This window comes from Ovis canadensis, chromosome 1, assembly GCF_042477335.2.
Source record: "Ovis canadensis isolate MfBH-ARS-UI-01 breed Bighorn chromosome 1, ARS-UI_OviCan_v2, whole genome shotgun sequence".
In the NCBI taxonomy this organism is placed as follows: domain Eukaryota; kingdom Metazoa; phylum Chordata; class Mammalia; order Artiodactyla; family Bovidae; genus Ovis; species Ovis canadensis.
Window position 1 is genome coordinate 28,197,394 of NC_091245.1, and position 22,120 is coordinate 28,219,513.

At 40.2% G+C, this 22,120-nt stretch overlaps 1 protein-coding gene across 2 annotated transcripts in view; it reads left to right on the plus strand.

Moving 5' to 3' along the window:
* SCP2 (sterol carrier protein 2) overlaps window positions 1–16,824 on the plus strand; it is a 981,293-nt gene extending 964,469 nt beyond the window's left edge. For both annotated transcript variants that reach the window (XM_069591914.1, XM_069591905.1), the window contains 3 exons: window positions 5,381–5,510; window positions 12,837–12,916; window positions 15,804–16,824. In XM_069591914.1, the coding sequence (XP_069448015.1) occupies window positions 5,381–5,510; window positions 12,837–12,916; window positions 15,804–15,899 (306 nt within the window). In that variant the 3' untranslated portion in view covers window positions 15,900–16,824. The remainder of the gene's footprint in view (window positions 1–5,380; window positions 5,511–12,836; window positions 12,917–15,803) is intronic.
* Window positions 16,825–22,120: the final 5,296 nt, after the last annotated feature.

Sequence of the window (22,120 nt, forward strand, 5' to 3'; positions counted from 1 at the left end):
AATTCTGTCTTAATTTTTTGTTCCTATTCAGTTTACCGCAGGACCTATTCCTTGACCTTTTGCTACTCAAAAAGAATTACTTTTCTTCAAGTATGGAGGCACTTAGAACTATTTGTGATCTCCAGCTTCGCAAGAGATGTGTAGTTTCTTTACCCTTTTAACTCTCTCTCTGCCCATTTCCTTACCCTCTCTCACTCCCTTTTCAATTGAAAATGTCTTATTGGCTAAAGGATTTGATTTTATAAGAGGATCAGTTGGTTCTCAAAAGTAACAGCAGATTCGAAGTTAATCTACATCTGTCTTAAAGAAGTGGGAGGAGTTTCTAAGTATTCGGGTAGTTTCTAAACATTTGCTGTGTTTTCCTGCTCTAACTTGGCATCTGCCATAACTATTCCCGAGGCATTGTGCAAGCAGATGTCATAGACGCAGCTGTTTGTTCATGGGCTGTTGGCTCCAGAGGAGGCCTGGCTCTTTGGGTGGCCCAGACACCAGCATTACTAATCTACTTTTCTAGGTTACCTCCGCAGAACCTTGAAGGATAAAAGATTTTAAGGAATGTGGAAAAAGACTTTGAACTTTCTTTTGATTTATGCATGGTGACAGAAACTACTTTTATAGGCTAAAGTTTGAAAGTATTGATGTAACCAACTTTGCCGTATGGTATGAACAAATGGAAAGAGCATTGAATTTGAAGTTAAGCCGACCTGAATTTGAGTTCTGGTTATATTACTTACTTGTCATATGTCACCTCCCCTCAGGGAACATTGACATTAGAGTTTAGTGGCAAGACAGACATAGAAAAAATTTCCTAGGGAAAAAAAGAAAACGGCTTTCACAAGAAACATGCGTGTGGGTTATGTGCAAAGGGCTATCAGAGTGTCCAGTAGAGACAGAAAAGCCTTTCCAGAGGAGTTAGCATGTGAACTGAGGACCTGAATTGGTGAAGTTGGGCAGGAATGGAGAGAAGGAAGAGGTGAGTGAATTCAGACAGGGCATAAGTAAGGGCACAGAAGCACATGTGTCCATGGCGTTTAAAATGGTCAGAACAAAAAAGCCCTGAGGAGGATGAAAAAGAGGCTGAAGGTAAGAGCATTACCTTCTGGTTACGAAGACTCTGGAATGATATGTAAAGACAGGCGTTATCCTGTGGGCTGTGGGGAGCTGTCTGAATTCAAATCTGAAAGTGATTTTTCTGTTAGTGTTAGGTGGGTTTGTATTAGGTGGCTTAGTTGGCGGCAGGATAGAGAATAGTCTAAAGGGTTCTTAACCGTTTAGAACCCTAGTTGTTGTTTCTGCCTAATGAGCTAATATTAATACCTGTCCAGTTACTTACAGGGTTTTATGAAAATAATGCATATAAAAAGCATTAAAAAAAAGTGCTTTAAAACTTTATAGCCGCCCAAAGATTGTTATTGTTGTTAATAATTTTTCCTAGAGTTAGCTTGAAAATAATTTGAGATCTTTTAAGGGAACCAAAATGAGAGAATTTCTCTCGTTCACTTAAAAAAAAAAAATCTGACAGTCATTTTGGTTTCTTGATTTAACTAGAAAATGTTGATAGTTGGTCTCAGAATACTCACATGTGAGATTTGCCTCCATGGAGGTTGAAATAAGTAGGCCTAGACTCAATAATTTTAGAATAGCTTCTTTGGAATCCTAAGACCCATGGTTGATTCCAGATAGGTTCAGGTTTATTATCTGTGTACAGGAAAAAGCTTGACACACCCACTAGGATGACTAAATAAAAAAGACAGACAAAAGTGCTGATAAGGATATGGAGAAATTGGAACCTTCATTTTTTGCTAGTAGGATGTAACATGGTACAGCCACTTTAGAAAACAGTTTGATAGTTTCTCAAAAAGTTACACATCACCCTAAAATAACATAAATTTTAATTTCTAAATGTAAACCTAAGAGGAATTAGAGCCTATCTATGTCCATGTAAAAACTTGGACACAAATGTCCATAGCAGTATTACTGATAATAGTTAAAAAGGGGAAACAGCTGTCAATTGATGAATGGCTGAACAAAATGTTGCTGCCTGTATACAATGGAATGTTACTTGGTCGTGAAAAAGAATTAATTTCTGATACGTGTTACAGCATGGATGAACCTTAAAAGCATAATGATAAGTGAAAGAAGCCAGTCACAAAAGATCATGTATTGTATAATTCTGTTTGTATGAAACATCCAGAATAAGCAAACTCACCAAGACAGTAGGTAGCTAAGTGGTTGGCAGGGGTTGGTGGAAAGAGAGAATGGTGAGATAGAGGGTGACTGCTAATGGGTGTTGGCTTCTTTAGGGGACGATGAGAATGTTTTAAAGTTAGATACCGGTGTTGGTTGCACAACTTTGAATATACTAAAATACCACTAAACTATATACTTTAACAGGATAAATTTTATAGTATATAAATTATATCTCAGTGAATTTGTTATAAAAAACAAGGCACAGCAAGAACTTAGGTCAGTATCTCTGCCTACATAGAAACAGAGGTGAGTATCTCGTAATAATTATTTGAATATTTCAGGTAGTTAGTACAGTGCCTGAGCATAGTAAACACTGAAATCTTTGTTAGAAGAACAAATATTATGTTCTTCTAACTAAAAGAAAGAATCTTGGATATAAATTATTGCAGGGATGTAAGGCTAAAAAGAAAAAGTGGGAAGTAAAAGCTATTAGAAATTGTATGAAGACTCAAAAGGTTGCTGCTGCTGCTGCTAAGTCGCTTCAGTCGTGTCCGACTCTGTGCAACCCCATAGACAGCAGGCCACCAGGCTCCCCCGTCCCTGGGATTCTCCAGGCAAGAACACTGGAGTGGGTTGCCATTGCCTTCTCCAGTGCATGAAAGTGAAAAGTGACAGTGAAGTCGCTCAGTCGTGTCCGACTCCTAGCGACCCCATGGACTGCAGCCTACCAGGTTCCTCCCACTCAGAAGGTAGTCAATTGTATAAATATATTTTCTGTATATTTGCAATAATTCAGTAAAAATATAATGAAAGATATATTACTAACAAGAGCAATATAAAATAACTAAGAGTAAACTTAGCAAGAAATGTACAAAAGCTTATGTGGGGGGAAATGACAGAATATTGCCAAGGGACATCAAGGAAAACCTGAAGATAGAACATATTCATGAATGGGAGGACTTAATATTATAAGGTAAATATTCTCCATCAAACAGATCCATGTATTTTATGTAACCCTGTTTAAATCCAACAGCATTTGGGGGCAAAAACCTAAATGATTATAATGTACATCTAGAAGAAAAAAAAGGTTCAAACAAATCCAAGAATAGTGAAGAATATTTGGAAGATTATGGAAATTTTGAGATTCCCTGTAGCTCAGATGATAAAGAATCCTCCTGCAATGCAGGAGACCCAGGTTCGATCCTTGGGTCAGGAAGATCCTCTGGAGAAGGAAATGGCAACCCACTCGAGTATTCTGGCCTGGAGAATCCCAGGGACAGAGGAGCCTGGTGGGCTGCAGTTCATTGGGTTGCAAAGAATCAGACACGACTGAGTGACTAACACACACATGGAAATTTTCTATATTAAAGACTAAAGTAGATTTATAAATCTATAATACTGGCACAGAAATAACAGATCATAGAGTGAAATAATGGGAAAAAATGCTAACATTTATTGAGCAGTTACTCTGTGTTTTATGGGTATTTAAGTACTGTACAACTTTATGAGGATAGCTGCTATTATTAACTCTTTCACAGAAAAGAAAACAGATTGAGAGAGGTTTATTAACTTGCTCAGGATTATATAAGAACATGGCAGAGCGAGAATTCAAACTTATGCTGTTTCAAATTCATTATTATTAATTAGCAAAGTTCGATTCTTAGAGTTTACCTTTATATAAATGAGTTTATATAAAAATACTTAGATACAAGAATGCTATTTACAGCATTGTTTTTAGAGCCAGAAGTTAGGACTAACCTAAATATCAAGCAACAGCTGTGCTGTGCTGAGTCGCTCAGTCATGTCCGATTCTTTGTGACCCCATGGACTGTAGCCCACCAGGCTCCTCTGTCCATGGGTATTCTCCAGGCAAGAATACTAGAGTGGGTTGTCATGTCCTCCTCCAGGGACCTTTCAAACCCAGGGATTGAACCCAGGTCTCCCGCATTGCAGGTGGTTTCTTTACCAGGGAAGCCCATGAGTACTGGAGTGGGTAGCCTATCCCTTCTCCAAGGGATCTTCCCAACCCAGGAGTTGAACAAGGGTCTCCTGCATTGCAGGCATTCTTAACCAGCTAGCCACCAGGGAAGCCCATCAAGCAACAGAGAGTAAAGTGTAGTGAACTTCTACAATTAAAGACTATGTATAGTCATTTAAAATTATGTAGAAGAATTCTTAATGACACAGTAGTAAGGATAGATATATTAAAATGAAAGGTGGATTACAAAACAGTATCGTCTACACTGTGATCCCATTTAAAAATATATATGCAGAGAAAAAAAGATAGAGGGGGTTTATATCAAAATGTTATTTTCTTGAGTGGTGATGAAATTGTAAATGATTTCTATTTTCTTTTTCTTTATCAATATTTTCTATTTTTCTGCAGTATGATATATTTAATTGCAATGAAGTTATTGTGTCTATGTGCTTTTTCAGGGGGAGGTATGTGAGTTATTCACCCTGCCAACCGGCATAGGGTGTCCTCTGTACTCCGCTTCATCATAGAGATCATAGTGTGTTATCATTTCCCTTCTAACTCTATAGAGCCTGAAACAAAGTTTGGGGACAGTCATGGTTTCAGTCAATCAGTATTTCAGTAAGAAAAGGGGAAACAGAGTGGGAATGAAGGGAAGAGGGAAGGAGAAAGAAAACTACCCTACAGAGATATGGATCTGAGGTTATTTTTTCAGCCTCATTCGCCAAGATCCAAAAGTAGGTGGTGGATGGGATATTACTCGTATGATTCTTTATACTAATCCAGAAAATGAGTTGAACCACTTATCTTTAAATTCTGATTGTGGAATACCAAACATATATGTGAAGGACTTTACCTGCTAGAAAAAAAGAGGGGATAGGGTTCCTGTGTTTTGAGAGGCCAGAGTGAATCTTCCAGAAATTATTGAGGCAAATGAAGCCTATTTCAATAGAAAGTGCTGCTGTGCCACTCACTCCCCATTTCCCCTTGTCCTTCCACCGGTTGTATCCAGAAAGCCATTTTCATCAGAAGATCTGGCAGATGAGGGAGTTGCTGCCTGGTTACCTTTCGGATTTTTTGGGTGAAAGATCCTAAGGGCGCCTGGGGACTGCCTGCTGCCCAGCAGCTCATGTCATATATCTGCTTAAACATTTAATTTGGGGGCAAAGCCAGAGGAATGAACTTCATATAACTCTGTGTTGTTTTTCTTTCCAGGAAGGAGAGCAATTTGTGAAGAAAATCGGTGGTATTTTTGCCTTTAAGGTAAAGGATGGCCCTGGGGGTAAAGAAGCCACCTGGGTGGTGGACGTGAAGAACGGCAAAGGATCAGTGCTCCCTAACTCAGGTCAGTGCAGTGATGACCTCATTGATAAAGCACTGACAAGTTCACAAAGGAAAATGGGGGCCTGCTTTGGTATCCCCAAAAGGGCTGGCTTTAGAGTTATAGAACTTTGTCAAGGACTGGGGAATCTTTGGGACTAGGAATATGTCCTAGCTGTTTCCTCCCAAAGATTGAGAGGCTCCATCACTGTTGCTAGCATTAGGCTTTGAAATTAGACAAGCTTGGGTTTAGAGTCCTGATCCTGCCACTCACAGATTCTGGCCTTAAATTATTTCACTTCTCCGAGCTTTGTGCTTTTTTTTTTTCATTTGTAAATGGAAATAATAAATGGTTCCTATTTCATAGGAGTCGTGTGGGGATTAAGAGAATTGTCTACTAATTAACCTGTGAAGCACATGGGTCAGTGTATGGCTACATGTCCTCAAAAGACCTGTCTATACTCACTGTCTCCACTTCCTGTCATCTCAGTGTTTCTTGAACCTACTTCAGTCAGCCTTTGTCAGCTCTTCATTATTCCAAAACTGTTCTTGTCAAGGTCACAAGTAACCAGCATACTGTTAACTTCAGTGGTTAGTTCCCAGTTATGATCATATTACTCTTCTAGGCTTTCTTCCTACCTATTGGGCGTTCCTTCTTGGCCTCTCCCTGTTTTTTCCTTATCTCTAAGTGTATAAATGTTGGTGTGCTCTAAGGCTCAGTTCTATCTACATTCACTGCCTGGGGCTCTCATCTAATCTCATGCTTTTCAAACCATCTCTACAAGGATGACTCCCAGATATCTTACTGGTGGGCCACAGTCCATGAGGTCACAAAGAGTTGGACACAACTGAGAGACTTCACTTTCACTTTGACTTACAGTGTTGTTCCAGTCTCTGCTGTACATACCATGTGATTGGCCCTAGTCTTCTCTTTCTTAACTACATCTTCCTCACGTTGCTACAGTCACAGTGGCTTCCTTGCTGTGGCTTGAATGTAAGGTATTCCCAGTTCAGGAACTTTCCATTGCCTGGGATCATCATCCCTCAGATATCCTCATGACTGGTCCTTGCATTTGCTTTGGATTTTTGCCCAAATGTCACCTTCTCAGTGAACGTTTCCCCAGCCACACTTCTAAATCATACCTCATTACCATTCCCTATTGTCCTTTGCTGCCTTGCTTTTATTTATAGCACTTACCTCCATCTGATATACGGTATCTTATTTGCTTATTGTCCATCCCCCACTTGAGTTGTAACCTGTGCAAAGGCAGAGCTTTTGCCTCTTAGGTTCACTGCTGTATTCACAGTGCCTAGAACAATATCTGATACCTGGTAGGCCTTCAATAAAATAGGTAATAAAAATGAACAGCAGAACGAATGAGTGATGCTTAGTAAGCATTCAGTAAATGGTAGCTATATTGTATGTTATGTTTCTCTCTTTGGAGAGAACCTGGTGCAATTGAGAGAGGTGATCGAGGGACACTAGTTTTTTGAAAAAAGGAAAGTCAGAGCTGTGTTTTAGAGGATGAAGCTGCTGCATTAGACCTGATGAATTAGAAAGGAAGAAATCAGAGGCAGAGAGAGTAATTAGGAGAATGGATGATACCACCATCTAAGTAAGCAAAAAAGGATAGCTTGAGTGTTGGCAGTGAGAAAAGCGTTAGGTGGAGTCACCAGGTCACCAGGAGTGTTTGGGGTGAAATTGATGGTACCTGGACTGTGAAGGAGGAAGAGTTCTGTCAATACTCGTAGGGTTATTAAGATCAAATAAAGTCCAGGTATGTGAAGCTCTCAGCATAGAGAGAGCTCAATAAGTGCTGGTATAGTAACAGCAGCAGCAGCACTTTATTTCCTAAAGTCACTAAGAGTCCTTTCTTGGAATATTAGGATCTAATCCAGCTATAAATCAAGTCCAGCTATCTCAATTTGCTAACTTTTTTTCTCCCTGCTCTTTGATGTTATCTATCTACAAGAGAATTGGATTTTCTAAATTATAACTACCTTAATGTTTTTTAAAACATAATAGTATTAATATTGTTCAGTTCAGTTCAGTTCAGTCGCTCAGTCGTGTCTGACTCTTTGCAACCCATGAACGCAGCACGCCAGGCCTCCCTATCCATCACCAACTCCTGGAGTTCACTCAAACTTACATCCATCGAGTTGGTGTTGCCATCCAGCCATCTCACCCTCTGTCGTCCCCTTCTCCTCCTGCCCCCAATCCCTCCCAGCATCAGAGTCTTTTCCAATGAGTCAGGAGTCTCCACTCTTTGCATGAGGTGGCCAAAGTACTGGAGTTTCAGCTTTAGCATCATTCCTTCCAAAGAAATCCCAGGGCTAATCTTCTTTAGAATGGACTGGTTGGATCTCCTTGCAGTCCAAGGGACTCTCAGGAGTCTTCTCCAACACCACAGTTCAAAAGCATCAATTCTTCGGCACGCAGTTTTCTTCACAGTCCAACTCTCACATCCTTTCTACAAAAAATTAAATACTTAGATTTACAGTTAAAAAACATGTACAGAATCTATATGCTGAAAATTATAACATTAACAAAGGAAATCAAAGAAAACCTAACTGAATGGAGGGAAATAACATATTCTTAGATTGGAAGACTCAGTTGAATAAAGGAGTCACTTCTCAAATTCATCTATGTACTAAATACAATTTCTACCAAAATTCCAGCAAGACTTTTCTTAGTCATGCTGCTGCTGCTAAGTCGCTTCAGTCGTGTCCAACTCTGTGCGACCCCGTAGACGGCAGCCCACCAGGCTCCCCCATCCCTGAGATTCTCCAGGCAAGAACACTGGAGTGGATTGCCATTTTCTTAGTCATAGACAAGCTTATTTAAAAATTTATATGGAAAATCATAGGCCCTAGGATGGCTTAAAAATCATTACAAAAAATAAGGTGGAAAGAATTCGTCTACCTGGTATTAAGGCTTATTGTTGTTATTTTTTATTATTGAAGTATACTTATTTTGCACTACCATGTCAGTTTCTGCTGTGTAGCAAAGGGAATCAGCCTTGTGTAACATGGTAGTGTTAGTCGCTCAGTTGTATCTGACTCTGACCCCATGGACTATATAGCCTACCAGACTCCTCTGTCCCTGGAATTCTCTAGGCAAGAATACTGGAGTGGGTTGCCATTCCCTTCTCCAGGGGATCTTCCCAACCCAGGAACTGAACTCGGGTGTCCCACACTGCAGGCAGATCTTTACCATCTGAGCCACCAGGGAAGCCCTAGAACGTATATATACATCCCTTGTTTTTTGAAATTCCATCCATTTAGGTCACCACAGGGCACAGAGTAGAGGTCTCTGTGCTACAGTAGATTCTCATTAGTGATCTGTTTTATACATAGTAATGTGTATATGTTGATCCCAAGCTCTCAATCCATCCCACCCCTCCCCCCTCATAAATACCTTAGTTTTTAAGACTTTGGATCTTTTTTCATGTAATGAGAAAATTTTGTTACAGGCAAAAATCACAGTCCTTTTAAGGGTTACCCCTGCATTCTAAGACATTAAAAAATTTTTTTTTAAATTTCCAATATTGTTTTAGTTAATAATATGGGCATCATATGCTTTAATAGTTTATCCCTATCCTAGTCCGTTTGAGTTGCTGTATTGAACATACCACAGCCTGGGTGGCTCATAAACAATAGGAATTTATCTGTCATAGTTCTGGTGACTGGAAGTCCAAGATCAGGACATTGCTATGGTCACATTTAGTGAGGCCCCTCTTTCTGGTTCATAGCCAGTGCTTTCTTACTGTGGGCTCACATCGTGGAAGGGCTCAGGGTCTCTCTGAAGCCTCTTGATAAGGCATAAATCCCATTCATAAGGGCTCTACCGTCATGACCCTTGGAGGCCCTCCATACTAATACTATAGCATCAAGCATTAGGATTTCAACATATGAGTTTTGGGGGGATACAGACATTCAGACCATAGCAACTGCTATATTTTTTTAAAATTAAGGCAAAGACTAGCTAACTGTTGGGCCATAATTTGATATTATTACTGTTATCAGTTGTAGTGCTATTAGAGTACTCTTGTTATACTGATTACCTAAAACACTGACTGCTGAAAATTTTTAATTTCTTGGAGAATTTTTCTTTTGCACTTGAAACCTCTCATTTTTCCAAAGTAGACATGGCTGATTTTGCAAGAAGAATTTAGAGTCTTTGTGATATGGCATTTTTGCCGTTATACTTTGATTATAGTATTAAAATTATTATTTTAAAAACTTTATTTTTATATAACTAATACATAATCAAGTGTAAAAATTTTGGAAAAGATAGAGAAATAAAGTGAAAAAATTACTCTCCTATAATCTTACCATCTATATCAAGAGTTGACAAATGATGGCCTGTGGGGCAAATTCATCCCACCACCTCATTTTTTGTTTTGTGTAAAATTTTTTTGAGGTCTAGCCCATAAAGAAGGGCATATATCTGAGTGTACAGGCAAATAAATGTTAACAAATGAATATATCTCCCAGCTCAAGATGTAGAATGTTGCCAGCACTCTAGAAATCTCCCACATATCACCTCCCATCTCTAATCATTCCCCAAAGGAACCACTATTCCAAGTTTTATCACCATAAGTTGAATTTTATTTATTTTGGAAATTCATATAGATGGAGCCATACAATATTTACTATTTGAGGTGTGGCTTCTTTCATCATTGTAAGATTCATTATATTATTGCATGTAGCATTAGTTCATTTTTACTATGTGAGTGCATCAGAATTTATTTATTCAGTTCATGGTTGATATATCTTTACATGTTTCCATTTTGGGGTGTTAATGAATAAAGCCATGGCAGACATTCTCACGTGTGTCTTTTAGTGGACATATGTACTTATCTCCATTTGGCACATAACCAGGAGTAGAAATACTAACTCATGAGCTACCATATAGCCAAGTTTCCTTGTGGACATACTGTTTTAATTCTCTTCTATATTACTCTTCAATATTATATGAGAGTTTTATTTGCTCCACGTTTTTGACAGTACTCTGGTAATTTAGTTTAGTTTTTTTTTTTAAGTCAAGTTCTTTAAGGTATAATTTATGTACAATAAAATCTGCCATTTTTAGATTACAATTCTATGAATTTAGACAAATGTCTGCAGTTGTGTAGCCACTACCAAAAATCAAGATACAGAATATTTCCAAAAAATGTCCTCGTCTCCTTTGGTAGTCAATCCCCTTCTCTCTTGCTCAGGCCCTGGAAACCACTGATCTGATTTCTGTCCCTGTGGTTTCACTTTTTCCAGAATGTCATAAACTGCAAATGGAATCATAATAGCCTGCAGCTTTTCGAACCCACTTCTTTCACGTACTGTCAGTAGTTTGTTCCTTTTTGTTGCTGAGTAGTTTATCCAGTCACTGGCTGATGTATATTTGTCTTTTTTCCAGATTTTGGCAATTTGAATAAAGCTACTGTGAACATTCACATACAGGTTTTTGTGTGGATTTATGTTTTCATTTCTCTTGAGTAAACACTTAAGAGTGGGATTACTAGGTTATATGGCATATGTGTTTTTAGCTTTCTAAGAAACTTCGCGGGGAGGCATTGGGGGCAGGAGGAAAAGGGGACGACAGAAGATGAGATGGCTGGATGGCATCACCAACTCGATGGACGTGAGTTTGAGTGAACTCCGGGAGATGGTGATGGACAGAGAGGCCTGGCGTGCTGCGATGCATGGGGTTGCAAAGAGTCAGACACGACTGAGTGACTGAACTGAACTGAAGAAACTTCCAGGCTGTTTTCTAAAGTGATTGTAACATTTTACAGTCCCTCTAGCATTATATTGACCTTTTAGCTGTTCATCCTTACCAGCACTGGGTATTTTTGAAGCTATTCATGGTAGTTAGGTATGTTGTATTATCTCATCTATGCTTTCTACTTGCATTTTCCTGATGACCAATGGAACTGAGCACTGTTCCATGTGCATCTTTGGCTGTTGGGAGATCTTTTGTCTGTGCCTGTTTGCCCATTTTTGTATTGGTCTACCCACCCTTTTCTAATTGAGTGATAGGAGTTTTTTTATATTTTCTGGTTACAAGTTCTTTGTTAGATATATGAGTTACAAATATCTTCTCCCTCTTGGTCTGCTACTGTCTTGAAAACAGTTTTGTTGGAATATAGCTGCGTGCATTTGTTTATGTATTATCTGTGGCTGCTTTTGTGCTGTAGGTGCAGGGTTGAGTCACTGCAGTAGAGACCTAATGGCTCACAAAGCCTAAACTATGTAATGTCTGATCGTTTGCAGAAAAATTTTGTCAAGCCCGGATAGCGCTAGGTATGCATCTTCTATTACCGCATGACAAATGACCACAAACTTAGTGGTTTAAAACGACACACATATTTATTACCTCACAGCTTCCATGGGTAAGTTGGCTGAGAACAGCTTAGCTGGGTCTTTCACATAAGGTCTTGCAGGCTGTGGTCAGGGCGTTGTGCAGGGCTGGGTTGTCATCTGGAGACCTGGCTGGAGAAGGGGTTTATATCCAAGCTCAATCATGTTGCTGCAGAAGTAACTTCCTTACAACTGTAAGAATGATAGCTTTAGGGTGTTTTTTTTTTAACTGGTTATAGACTAGAGTCTACCCTCAGCTCCTAAAGGCCAGTACCCTGCCATGTAGCTTTCTCCCTGAGCAGTATGTAGTTCACAGTATAGCAGCTAGCTTATTCGAGGCCAGCAGGAGAGTGAGACAAACTTGGCCAGCAAGAGAGAGTCTTAAATAATGTAATACAACACAAGAATGACAGGCCATCTCCTTTCTCACATTCTGCAGGCTAGAAACAAGTCACAGGTTCTGACCATACTCGAGGATAGGGGATTATACGAAGGCATGAATGAAAACCAGAAGGCAACGATCACAGGGTCACCTTAGAGTCTGTGTGCCACAGAAGATATTATTATTATATTGGTTTCCAAGTTTACATATGTTTTTCCTATATATATGTAATTGAATATCTGTTTTTAAGCAAAACATGGGTTCATGCTTACAGTTCGTTTTATAACTAGCTTGTGTAACAGTATCATGAACAGTATAATATGAGTATCTTTTCAGGTCAGTGAAATGTAGATCCTCATCATCTAATGGCTGCATTGTACCCCACTATATGAATATACCATGATTATTTAATGTATTCCCTTTTGCTGAATATAGAGATGCTTGTGATTTATGCCACATTTTACCAGGCTGCTGTAGAGTGTATGGGAGTGCCCATGTGCCCACACTAACACTGGGTGTGAGTCTGTTGCAGTCAGTGACTTTTGACTAAAATGTACACATGAAACTGAACACTCCCCTTTTCTCCTTCTTTCTGCATGTCTGTTTTAGATAAGAAGGCTGACTGCACAATTACAATGGCTGACTCGGACTTACTGGCTTTGATGACTGGTAAAATGAATCCTCAGACGGTACGTATGATGGTGCTTATATCCTTGTATTAGGTGTGTTTTGTTTTTTTTCCTGATGGCTCAGTTGGTAAAGAATCCACCTGCAATACAGCAGACCTGGGTTTGATCCCTGGGCTGGGAAGATGCCCTGGAGGAGGGCACTCCAATATTCTTGCCTGGAGAATCCCCATGGACAGAGGAGCCTGGCTGGCTACAGTTCATGGGGTTGCAAAGAGTTGGACATGACTGAGCGACTAAGCACGCACACACACAGAGGTGGATTTTAGCCCATTTGATTTCATCACCTGTCTCAGCCTCATCCCATAAAATCTAAAGAGGTCAAACCCACAAAACTCAGTATTTCCCAAATGTCCACTTAATGAATGACAAACAGTTGTGGATCTAACCATGTGCCAGCCACTGCCTTGTGTGCTAGAAATGTCCAGATGAATAAGAAATAGTTCACTTGTTCAGGGCATCCGCAATTTGGTACAAGACAGGTTCATAGAAGAATAAGCGCACCAAATAGCCATGGCGCCCTGTCTGGCTTGTGGCTGGGGAGGGTGAAAGAAGAGAAGCCATATCTTCCTGGGCTGTCAGAGAAGGCTTCACAGAGGAAATAACACTTGGCTTTGTCTTGGGGGTGATCAGGAGTCAGCAGTGTACAGGTGGAGAATAGGAGTCATTCAGATAGATGGAGGGGCCGGTGGTCACAGAGGCAAGACCTTCTACTTTTGTATCTTTGCCTGTGCTCTTTTTTTTTTTTTTGTCTGAGCTGTGACTTCCTTGACAAGCTCCTTGTCTTTCAAAATGAACTTAGGGACTTCCCTGGTGGTCCAGTGGTTAAGACTCTGCACTCCCAATTCATGGGGCTTATGTTCGATCCCTGGTTGGGGAACTAGATGCCACATGCTACAACTAAGAGTTCACATTCTGCAACTCAAAGTCCCTTATGCTGCAAGTGAGACTCGACACAGCCAAATAAATAAATATTAATATAACAAAACAAAATGAATTTAGATGTTATGTTTGAAGACCTCCTACCACATTGTTGGGGAGCTATAGTCAGTCCCTCTTTGGGGCCACTTGCTGGACTACAAGCTTAGCACTTGTTTCATTATGGGAGTCATAATGTGCCTGTCTCTTCCCCATTAGATTTAAATTGTGTTTGTCTCAAGTAAACAAATCACATCTTGTTCATCCTTGTGTCTTTAGAACTTAACATGGTGCCTGGTGTGCATGCATGCTAAGTTGCGTCAGTCGTGTCCGACCCTTTGTGACCCTATGGACTGTAGCCCTCTGGGCTCTTCTGTCCATGAGATTCTCCAGGCGAGAATACTGGAGTGGGTTGCCATGCCCTCCTCTAGGGTCTTCCTGATCCAGGGGTCGAACCTGCATCTATGTCTCCTGCTTTGGCAGGCAGGTTCTTCATTGCTAGCACCACCATTTGTATTTCTCTAAAATGTATTTATGCCTTGTATAGATTTTTCAGCCCCCAGATTGTCTGGGGTCTTCTTATACTCTTTAATTGCACAATGTTGAGTAAACTTGATATATGTTATACATAGATAATATAAAGGAAACTAGGATGCTGCTTCCATTATAACCTTACTTTTTTTGTTGTTGTTGACTCAGCCTGATTTGTTTCAGGTCTTGTGCCTGTGGTGCCCTCGTAATTTGAAAGATTAGATAAAGCAATTAAATCTGACTCCTGCTTGTATTCCTTTAAAAATGCTTATTCTAAGCAACTAAGCACATGTTAGCTGATGCATTGACAGGTGAGAGACTTACATCTATGACGTTTCAACTGAATACACACATTGACACTGACATTTCCACCACTGCGCCCTCTTCAAAATCTGGAAAGAACAGAGGCCACCAGTCTTAGAGCTGGCATGTCCCCCTTCCCACCCACTGCAGCTCAGCCACTGTGCACTCCATACACTTCCTTGGTAGCGTGGTCAGGCTTCACACTCAGCTGCCTTTGTTCTCTCAGTTTATCTGTTTACCACCCATTTGGAGAGTGTCAGCTTGCTTTTCCTGAATACCTGTTAGCACTCAGAGGAATTAAAGATAAATGTGGAAGACCTTTGCGTTAATGTGCTAATGGTCATTTCTTCTCCAGAGTGCACAGGCTTTAGTAGTGGTGCACAGACTTAAATTTGCCCTGCAGCATGTGGAATCTACTTGGACCAGGGTTCAAACTCATGTCCCCTGCATTATAAGGCAGATTTTTAACCACTGGACTACCAGGAAAATCCTTCCAGGCAGTTGTTAAATGGAACAAGTTGTGTCTCTGCACTTGGGACTGGTTTGAGTCTCCTTATTGAGCCAAAGATTCACACAGGCGCCTCAGTCTCAGCAAGCTGTTCTGCCTCCCTCTGTAGGGAACACAAAAAAGGGAGAAAAATGGTGACATTTCATTACCTAGATGCATCTGTAATCGAATCCCAAGTTTCCAAGTGTGTTACACATGTGCTTTTCCTCCCTGCTGGGAGACCCACTGAATGTGTAATGTTTTTAAATAAAATCAGTCTAGTATGAACCCACTGTGCCTAATATGCGGAAAATGTACCTCCTTTGAGGAAGACAGGTAATGGCAGACTCAATTTCTAAGAGAATAGACTTTGGAAAAATGTTCCTTTTGACTGCTCTGTGTAAAGCATGACTTTTACAAATTCATCCTTGTGATGAATTGGGTGCTAAATCTATTACGGAAAGCCAAGTTTCATATTTTGAATAAAGTTTTGAGACCTGGATAAATAAATCGTCTTGGGGCTGGATAGGTTAGTGTGCTAAGGCATTTCAGTCATGTCCAATTCGTTGCAACCCTATGGATAATCTAGAAATATCAGCAATCTCAAAACAAAAAAAGCAAATAATAAATGTTCTTTTTTTTCCCTCACAGGCCTTCTTTCAAGGCAAACTGAAAATCAATGGCAACATGGGTCTGGCTATGAAGTTGCAAAATCTCCAGCTTCAGCCTGGCAAAGCTAAGCTGTGAACTCCCTTTGCCTCCTTTGAAAATCAAGATGAGATATATAGATATATATCCATATATTTCATTGTCAGAACTTAGATTGAAACTATACATTGGGAAGTAGCATGAGATTTGTTTTTAAATGGGTGTGATCAATTCTGTTTCTTCTAAATGGTGGGTGAATAGAACCTGATGGCTTACTACTGCTTTGCTGAGTTGCAAACAACTGTGCATTACAAAGTTAATACGGTAATTATGGTTTGGGGTAAAATTGAGTTTTAGAATAAAGTTAGAAATAGCAAAATACAAAAAGTATGTAAACAGAAGCTCTCATTTTGCTAATAATGTATATTTGAAGATTATTCTGCTGAAATTTCAAGTTTTCCTTGGGAGAATGAGGGATGAAACAGAATATCATTATTAGCTGACCAGTAATTAATGTTGTGCATTTAATGACCTTAATATATTTCCCAGTGATAATTTTTAAAATTCTGTACTGGGATTTTTATTTTTTAAAAAATGAACTTTAAAATTTTGAATTTCGTGCCATCAAAGTGGCATTTTCTTCCCAAATCAAAGAAATGTGATCAAAGCTTGGGAGTAAAAATCTATCACTGAACCCAGGCCTATTTTTTAAAATAAAAATATTTTAAAATGAAATTTGTTCTTGAAAAAAATTAGTGTATAAGAGTCACAAAATGCTGTTTTGAAAGTAATTCAATGAATAGAGTTTGCTCTGAGATGCACAGTTTTCAAATTATAATCTTGTATTAATTTAAATTTGTAACACTCTTAATTATAATTTTCCTTTTTCATATGTTAGTTTAACCACATTTATCTTCCTAGTTTTTCTAATGCTAATGGTATTTCTAATTACTCAGTAAAATGTGGGGTAAAATAATGTTTTTGGAAGAATATTTAATATCAGAATTAAAATAGTTCATTCTCATTGCCTTTGTTTTTACTGTGTATATTATTTTTGTTCAAAGTTTTCCAGATGATGGAGAGGAAGAGAAAAATTTGAGATTTAGAATCTGTGTTACCTAGACTACTATATACTGGTACTTTGGCATAATCAGTCACTAGTTCTTGATTAGGGAGGTGCTGTGTTGTGGTGGAAAGGGCACTTGACTAGAAGTTAGGAGTCTTGTTTCTCTTAGGCAAATAAGTAACTGTCTATCTGAGCCTATTTTCTGACCTGTTAAGAGAGAGAATTTAAGCTGGTCTCTAAGGCTCCTTCTGCTCTGATAATCTTGTGAGTCTCTTAGTAGAACCTTTGGGAGACATCCAGTCCCCACCTTTCTTCTGTTAAGATGGTTACTTCACCCAAAGGTGGTTGGAGGTAAAAAGCCAGGTGGTTTAATTTGTTTGTTTAAATGCTTGGAATCTCTAGTAATGAAATCAGGACTGTGGATCTGCTCCCCCTAGACCATTTAACTTTGCATGTTCTGCAACCAGCAGAACAGTGGTTTGGGGCTAGGGAAAGGTGGTAAATTAAATCAGTATAAGTTGACCTCAGGTCCCCCAAAATAAATTCAGAACACAAACTTACTTCCTAATCATGGTGGCTTTTTACTCTCTGATGAAATAAAGACTTCAACAAAATTGTTCCGACAAAATGTGTGACTTATTTGTAGTTTGGATTTGCTGCTGCATTCTGCCTTCACTTATTCCAGGTAGTAGGAGATATTTGTTATAGCCTTTAGGAGGAGCCTGGAAAAACAAACAAACAAAAAAAACAACAACAGGTTCTTGGGGTAGGGATAGATTCATGTGTAAATACAATTTATATGTATAATAGAGAAGTACTTCGTGATAAAAATACAGCAGCAGTTTGATTTCTTGGGAAGCATCATGGTTTGGAGGAAAGAGGTTAACAAATCTGGGATAAAACTGATGCTGTTACGTGTTTTGCTGCTTGAGCGGATTGAGCTTCAGTTACCTGATCTAGAAAGTGGAGATATTAATATTGACCTCCTTTGATTATTGAGAATCTAGAAGGAGAACATGTATAAAATACCTAAATTAGTGTTAGGTGTACATCCTAGTCATTCTTAGTTCCCGTACTGAAGCGTGAGTTCCCTTATTCTCCCTGCCTTTTGTCTCTGTGATGTGTGATATGATGTCTGTAGGGTTTTTTTTTTAATATTCCAGTTTTTGAGTCTTTTCTCATTTGTTGATTCACTGAACATATATATCTTGAGTGCCTAGTGTCTGTAGAGTACCATATTGAGGGTAACGTTAGGCACTGGAGATAGCAGTGAGCTCCTCCCCTAATAGTGCTTACAGCCTAGTAGGGGAGATATTCAGTCGAAGAATCATTGTTACGACTGATATGCCATATGAGGGATAATCAGGGTGCTGTGATGGAGAGTCATAGTGAGGGGCCTCTTTTGATACAGTGGTTGAGGGAGACATCTCTGAGGAAGTAATATTTAAGCTGAGATCTACAGTTTGAGGAATGAACCATGCAAAGAATCTTTCAGGAAAGGAAAGATGCCTGGCTTGTTCTAGAAATTACAAGAGAGCCAATGTGAATGGAATATAATGACCTGGAACTAAAGGCCCAGGATGAAGTTGAATAGATAAACAGGAGCCATTTATATTGGCATTTGTTTATTACAGTAAGGTTGAGTTCACCAACCCCCCGACCACGGACTGGTTTCTATCTGTGGCCTGTTAGGAACTGAGTGCATAACAGGAGGTGAGAAGCCGGTGAGCGAAGCCTCTTCTTTATTTACAGCTGCCCCCATCGCTCACATTATTGCCGGAGCTGTTCCTCCTGTCAAAGCAGCAGCAGCATTAGATTCTCATAGGAACGCATACCCTATTGTGAACTGTGCATGCCAGGGACCTTGGTTGCATGCTCTTTAGGAGAATCTAATGCCTAATGATCTGAGGTGGTGTTGTGGTGATGAGCCCTTGCAAGTGGCTGCAAATATGGATTATTGTTAATTTGACTGCACAGAGACCAAAATCAATTGCTTGCAGACTCATATCAAAATCCTATCAGTGAGTGGCAAGTGACAAACTGCCTCTAGTGGCAGGCTTTCAGTCAGAATCCAACGCTTATTTTAGTCCATGTGTTCAGTTCAGTTCAGTTCAGTCGCTCAGTCGTGTCCAACTCTTTGCAACCCCATGAATCGCAGCACGCCAGGCCTCCCTGTCCATCACCAACTCCCGGAGTTCACTCAGACTCACGTCCATTAAGTCAGTGATGCCATCCAGCCATCTCATCCTCTGTCCTCCCCTTCTCCTCCTGCCCCCAATCCCTCCCAGCATCAGAGTCTTTTCCAATGAGTCAACTCTTGGCAAAGTACTGGAGTTTCAGCTTTAGCATCATTCCCTCCAAAGAAATCCCAGGGTTGATCTCCTTCAGAATGGATTGGTTGGATCTCCTTGCAGTCCAAGGGACTCTCAAGAGTCTTCTCCAACACCACAGTTCAAAAGCATCAATTCTTCAGCACTCAGCTTTCTTCACAGTCCAACTCTTGCATCCATACATGACCACTTGACTAGACGGACCTTAGTCGGCAAAGTAATGTCTCTGCTTTTGAATATGCTATCTAGGTTGGTCATAACCTTTCTTCCAAGGAGTAAGTGTCTTTTAATTTCATGGCTGCAGTCACCATCTGCAGTGATTTTGGAGCCCCCCAAAATAAAGTCTGACACTGTTTCCACTGTTTCCCCATTGATTTTCCATGAAGTGCTTGTGTACCCCTGCCCATTATTTTATTTACCGTTTCCATCCGTGCCTCTTTCCTGCACTACTTGCTTGTCTCAGTCACAATTTTAAGTCCACAAGCTTAACCCTAGTCAAAATGAATAACAAACCTTGCTGGAGAGCTTCTTTGAAAACAGGGAAAAACCCAATGATGAGACAGCAGAGGACTCTTAAGATTGCCAACAAAAAGGAAGCTGCATTTAAAAGAAAATACCAAGAGTCCTACTTAAATGATGGGTTCATTGCAGAGGTGATTCATATTCTCCAAGTCCACTTTGTTGAATATGTGGTGACCGGCTATCCAATGAAACCATGAAACATTAAAACTGCTTCACCACATAAAGACCAAGCACCTTGCATTAAAACACAAGACTTTGGAGTTTTTCAAAAGAAAAAAAATGTGAACATGAAGAACTGAAGCAATTATTGAAGGCCACCACTTCATCAAATGTGTCTGCCCTGAGAGCATCATTTTTAGTGGCTAACTGCATTGCTAAAACGAAGAAGCTCTTTACTGTTGGTGAAGAGTTGATCCTGCCTGCTGCTATGGACATTTGTCGTGAACTTTTACGAGAGACTGCAGTTCTAAAGGTGGCATGTGTTCCTCTTTGGGCTAGCAGTTTAACTAGACGACTTGATGAAATAACAGAAGATATTCAGGCACAGTTGTTAGGATTAGTGAGTCACCATGGTATGCAATCCAGGTTGACAAGTCCACCGATGCTGACAACAAGGCAACGATTCTTGTTTTTGTGCTATGTTTTTAGGAGGATATGCAGGAGGATATGTTATGTGCATTCTTGTTGCCAACCAACACTGCAGCCACAGAGCTACTCAAGTCTTTGATTATATATAAGGAAAACTGAGTTGGTCATTTTATGTTAGTGTATGCATGGATGGAGTGTCTGCTGAGACTGGACAGCTTTCTGGTTTCACTTCCCAGGTCAAGGAGGTTGATTCTGAGTGTGAGGCTATGCGCTGCATGGGTCATCCATAGAGAAATGCTGGCTAGGCGAAAAATGTCACCTGAACTTAACATTTTGCAGGATGTGATGAAAATTATAAACCACACTGAAGTACGTGCCTTTAACTCACGTCTGCTCATGCAGCTCTGTGAGGAGATCGACGCAGAGCACACATGTCTTTTCTTATACATGAAAGTGAGATGGCTTTCTAAAGGTAGATCACTGGCCAGAGTTTTTTTTTTTTAAATTGGATTATAATCATCTTACAATGTTGTGTTCGTTTCTGCTGTACCACAGCATGAAGCAACTGTGAGTATACATGTATCCCCTCCCTTGGGAGCCTCCCCCCCAACGCACCCCCACCGCTCTAGGTCATCCCTGAACATCGAGCTGGGCTCCCTGTGCGTCGTCCTGGAGCTGTCCGTTTTACACGTGGTGGTGTGTGTATGCTAGTCCCACCCTCTCTGTTGCCTCTCTGTCCTCATGTCTGTCTTCTGCATCTGTGTCTCTATTCTTGCCCTGCAAATAGGCTCATCTGTACCATTTTTCTATGCCAGATATTGTAATTAGCCTCCAATGAAATTAAAAAAAAAAATGAGCCACTCCAGAGATTTCTTTCAGAAAAATAGTCATCACTGGCGGCACATTTTGGCGACACAGAATGGGTTGCAAAACTTGCTTACTTGTGTGACATATTCAACCTTCTTAACAAACTGTGTCTGTCACTTCAGGGGAAAACAACAGTTGTGTTCAAGTCAGCAAATAAAGTGGCTGCATTCAAAGCAAAACTGAAATTAGAGGGGCAGTGAGTGAACATTGGGGTTTTCGACATGTTTAAAACATTAGGAGAGGTTTTGAAAGAGACTGGGCTAGGGCCGTCTTTCTCCCAGCTGGTGCGTGATCACCTATCTCCACTTTCAAGAGAGTTTGAGCATGACTTCACAACCACAAAACACCCTCAAACTGGGAAGGAGTGGATCTGTGGCCCATTTGTGAATAAGCTAGGTTAATTGACTTTGTCCGTGCTGAAAGATCGAAAATGATGGTGGCCATAGCATATGTTTGAGATAACGTCAAATCTCCATACTTTCTGTACTAAAGTCAAGGCACAATATCCTGAGATAGCCACAAAAGCACTGAAAAGCCTGCTTGCATTTCCATCTTGTCTTTGTGAAGCAAGGTTTTCTGCCGTGACAGCAGTCAAAATGAGATTATGGAGTAGACTGTGCGTGTGGTAAGTCACTTCAGTAGTGTCCGACTCTGTGCGACCCTATGGACTGTAGCCCGCCAGGCTCTTCTGTCTGTGGGATTCTCCAGGCAAGAATACTGGAGTGGGTTCATGCCCTCCTTCAGGGCATCTTCTTGACCCAGGGGTAGAACCCAGGTCTCCCACATTGCAGGCAGATTCTTTACCGTCTGAGCCACCAGGGAAGCCACAGAGAAGACTGGATGTAAGCAACACGTTTCGGGTGTTACTGTCTCCCATCAGCCTGAGATGGGACCGTCTAGTTGCAGGAAAGAAAGCTGAGGGGTCTCACAGATTCTGCATTATGGTG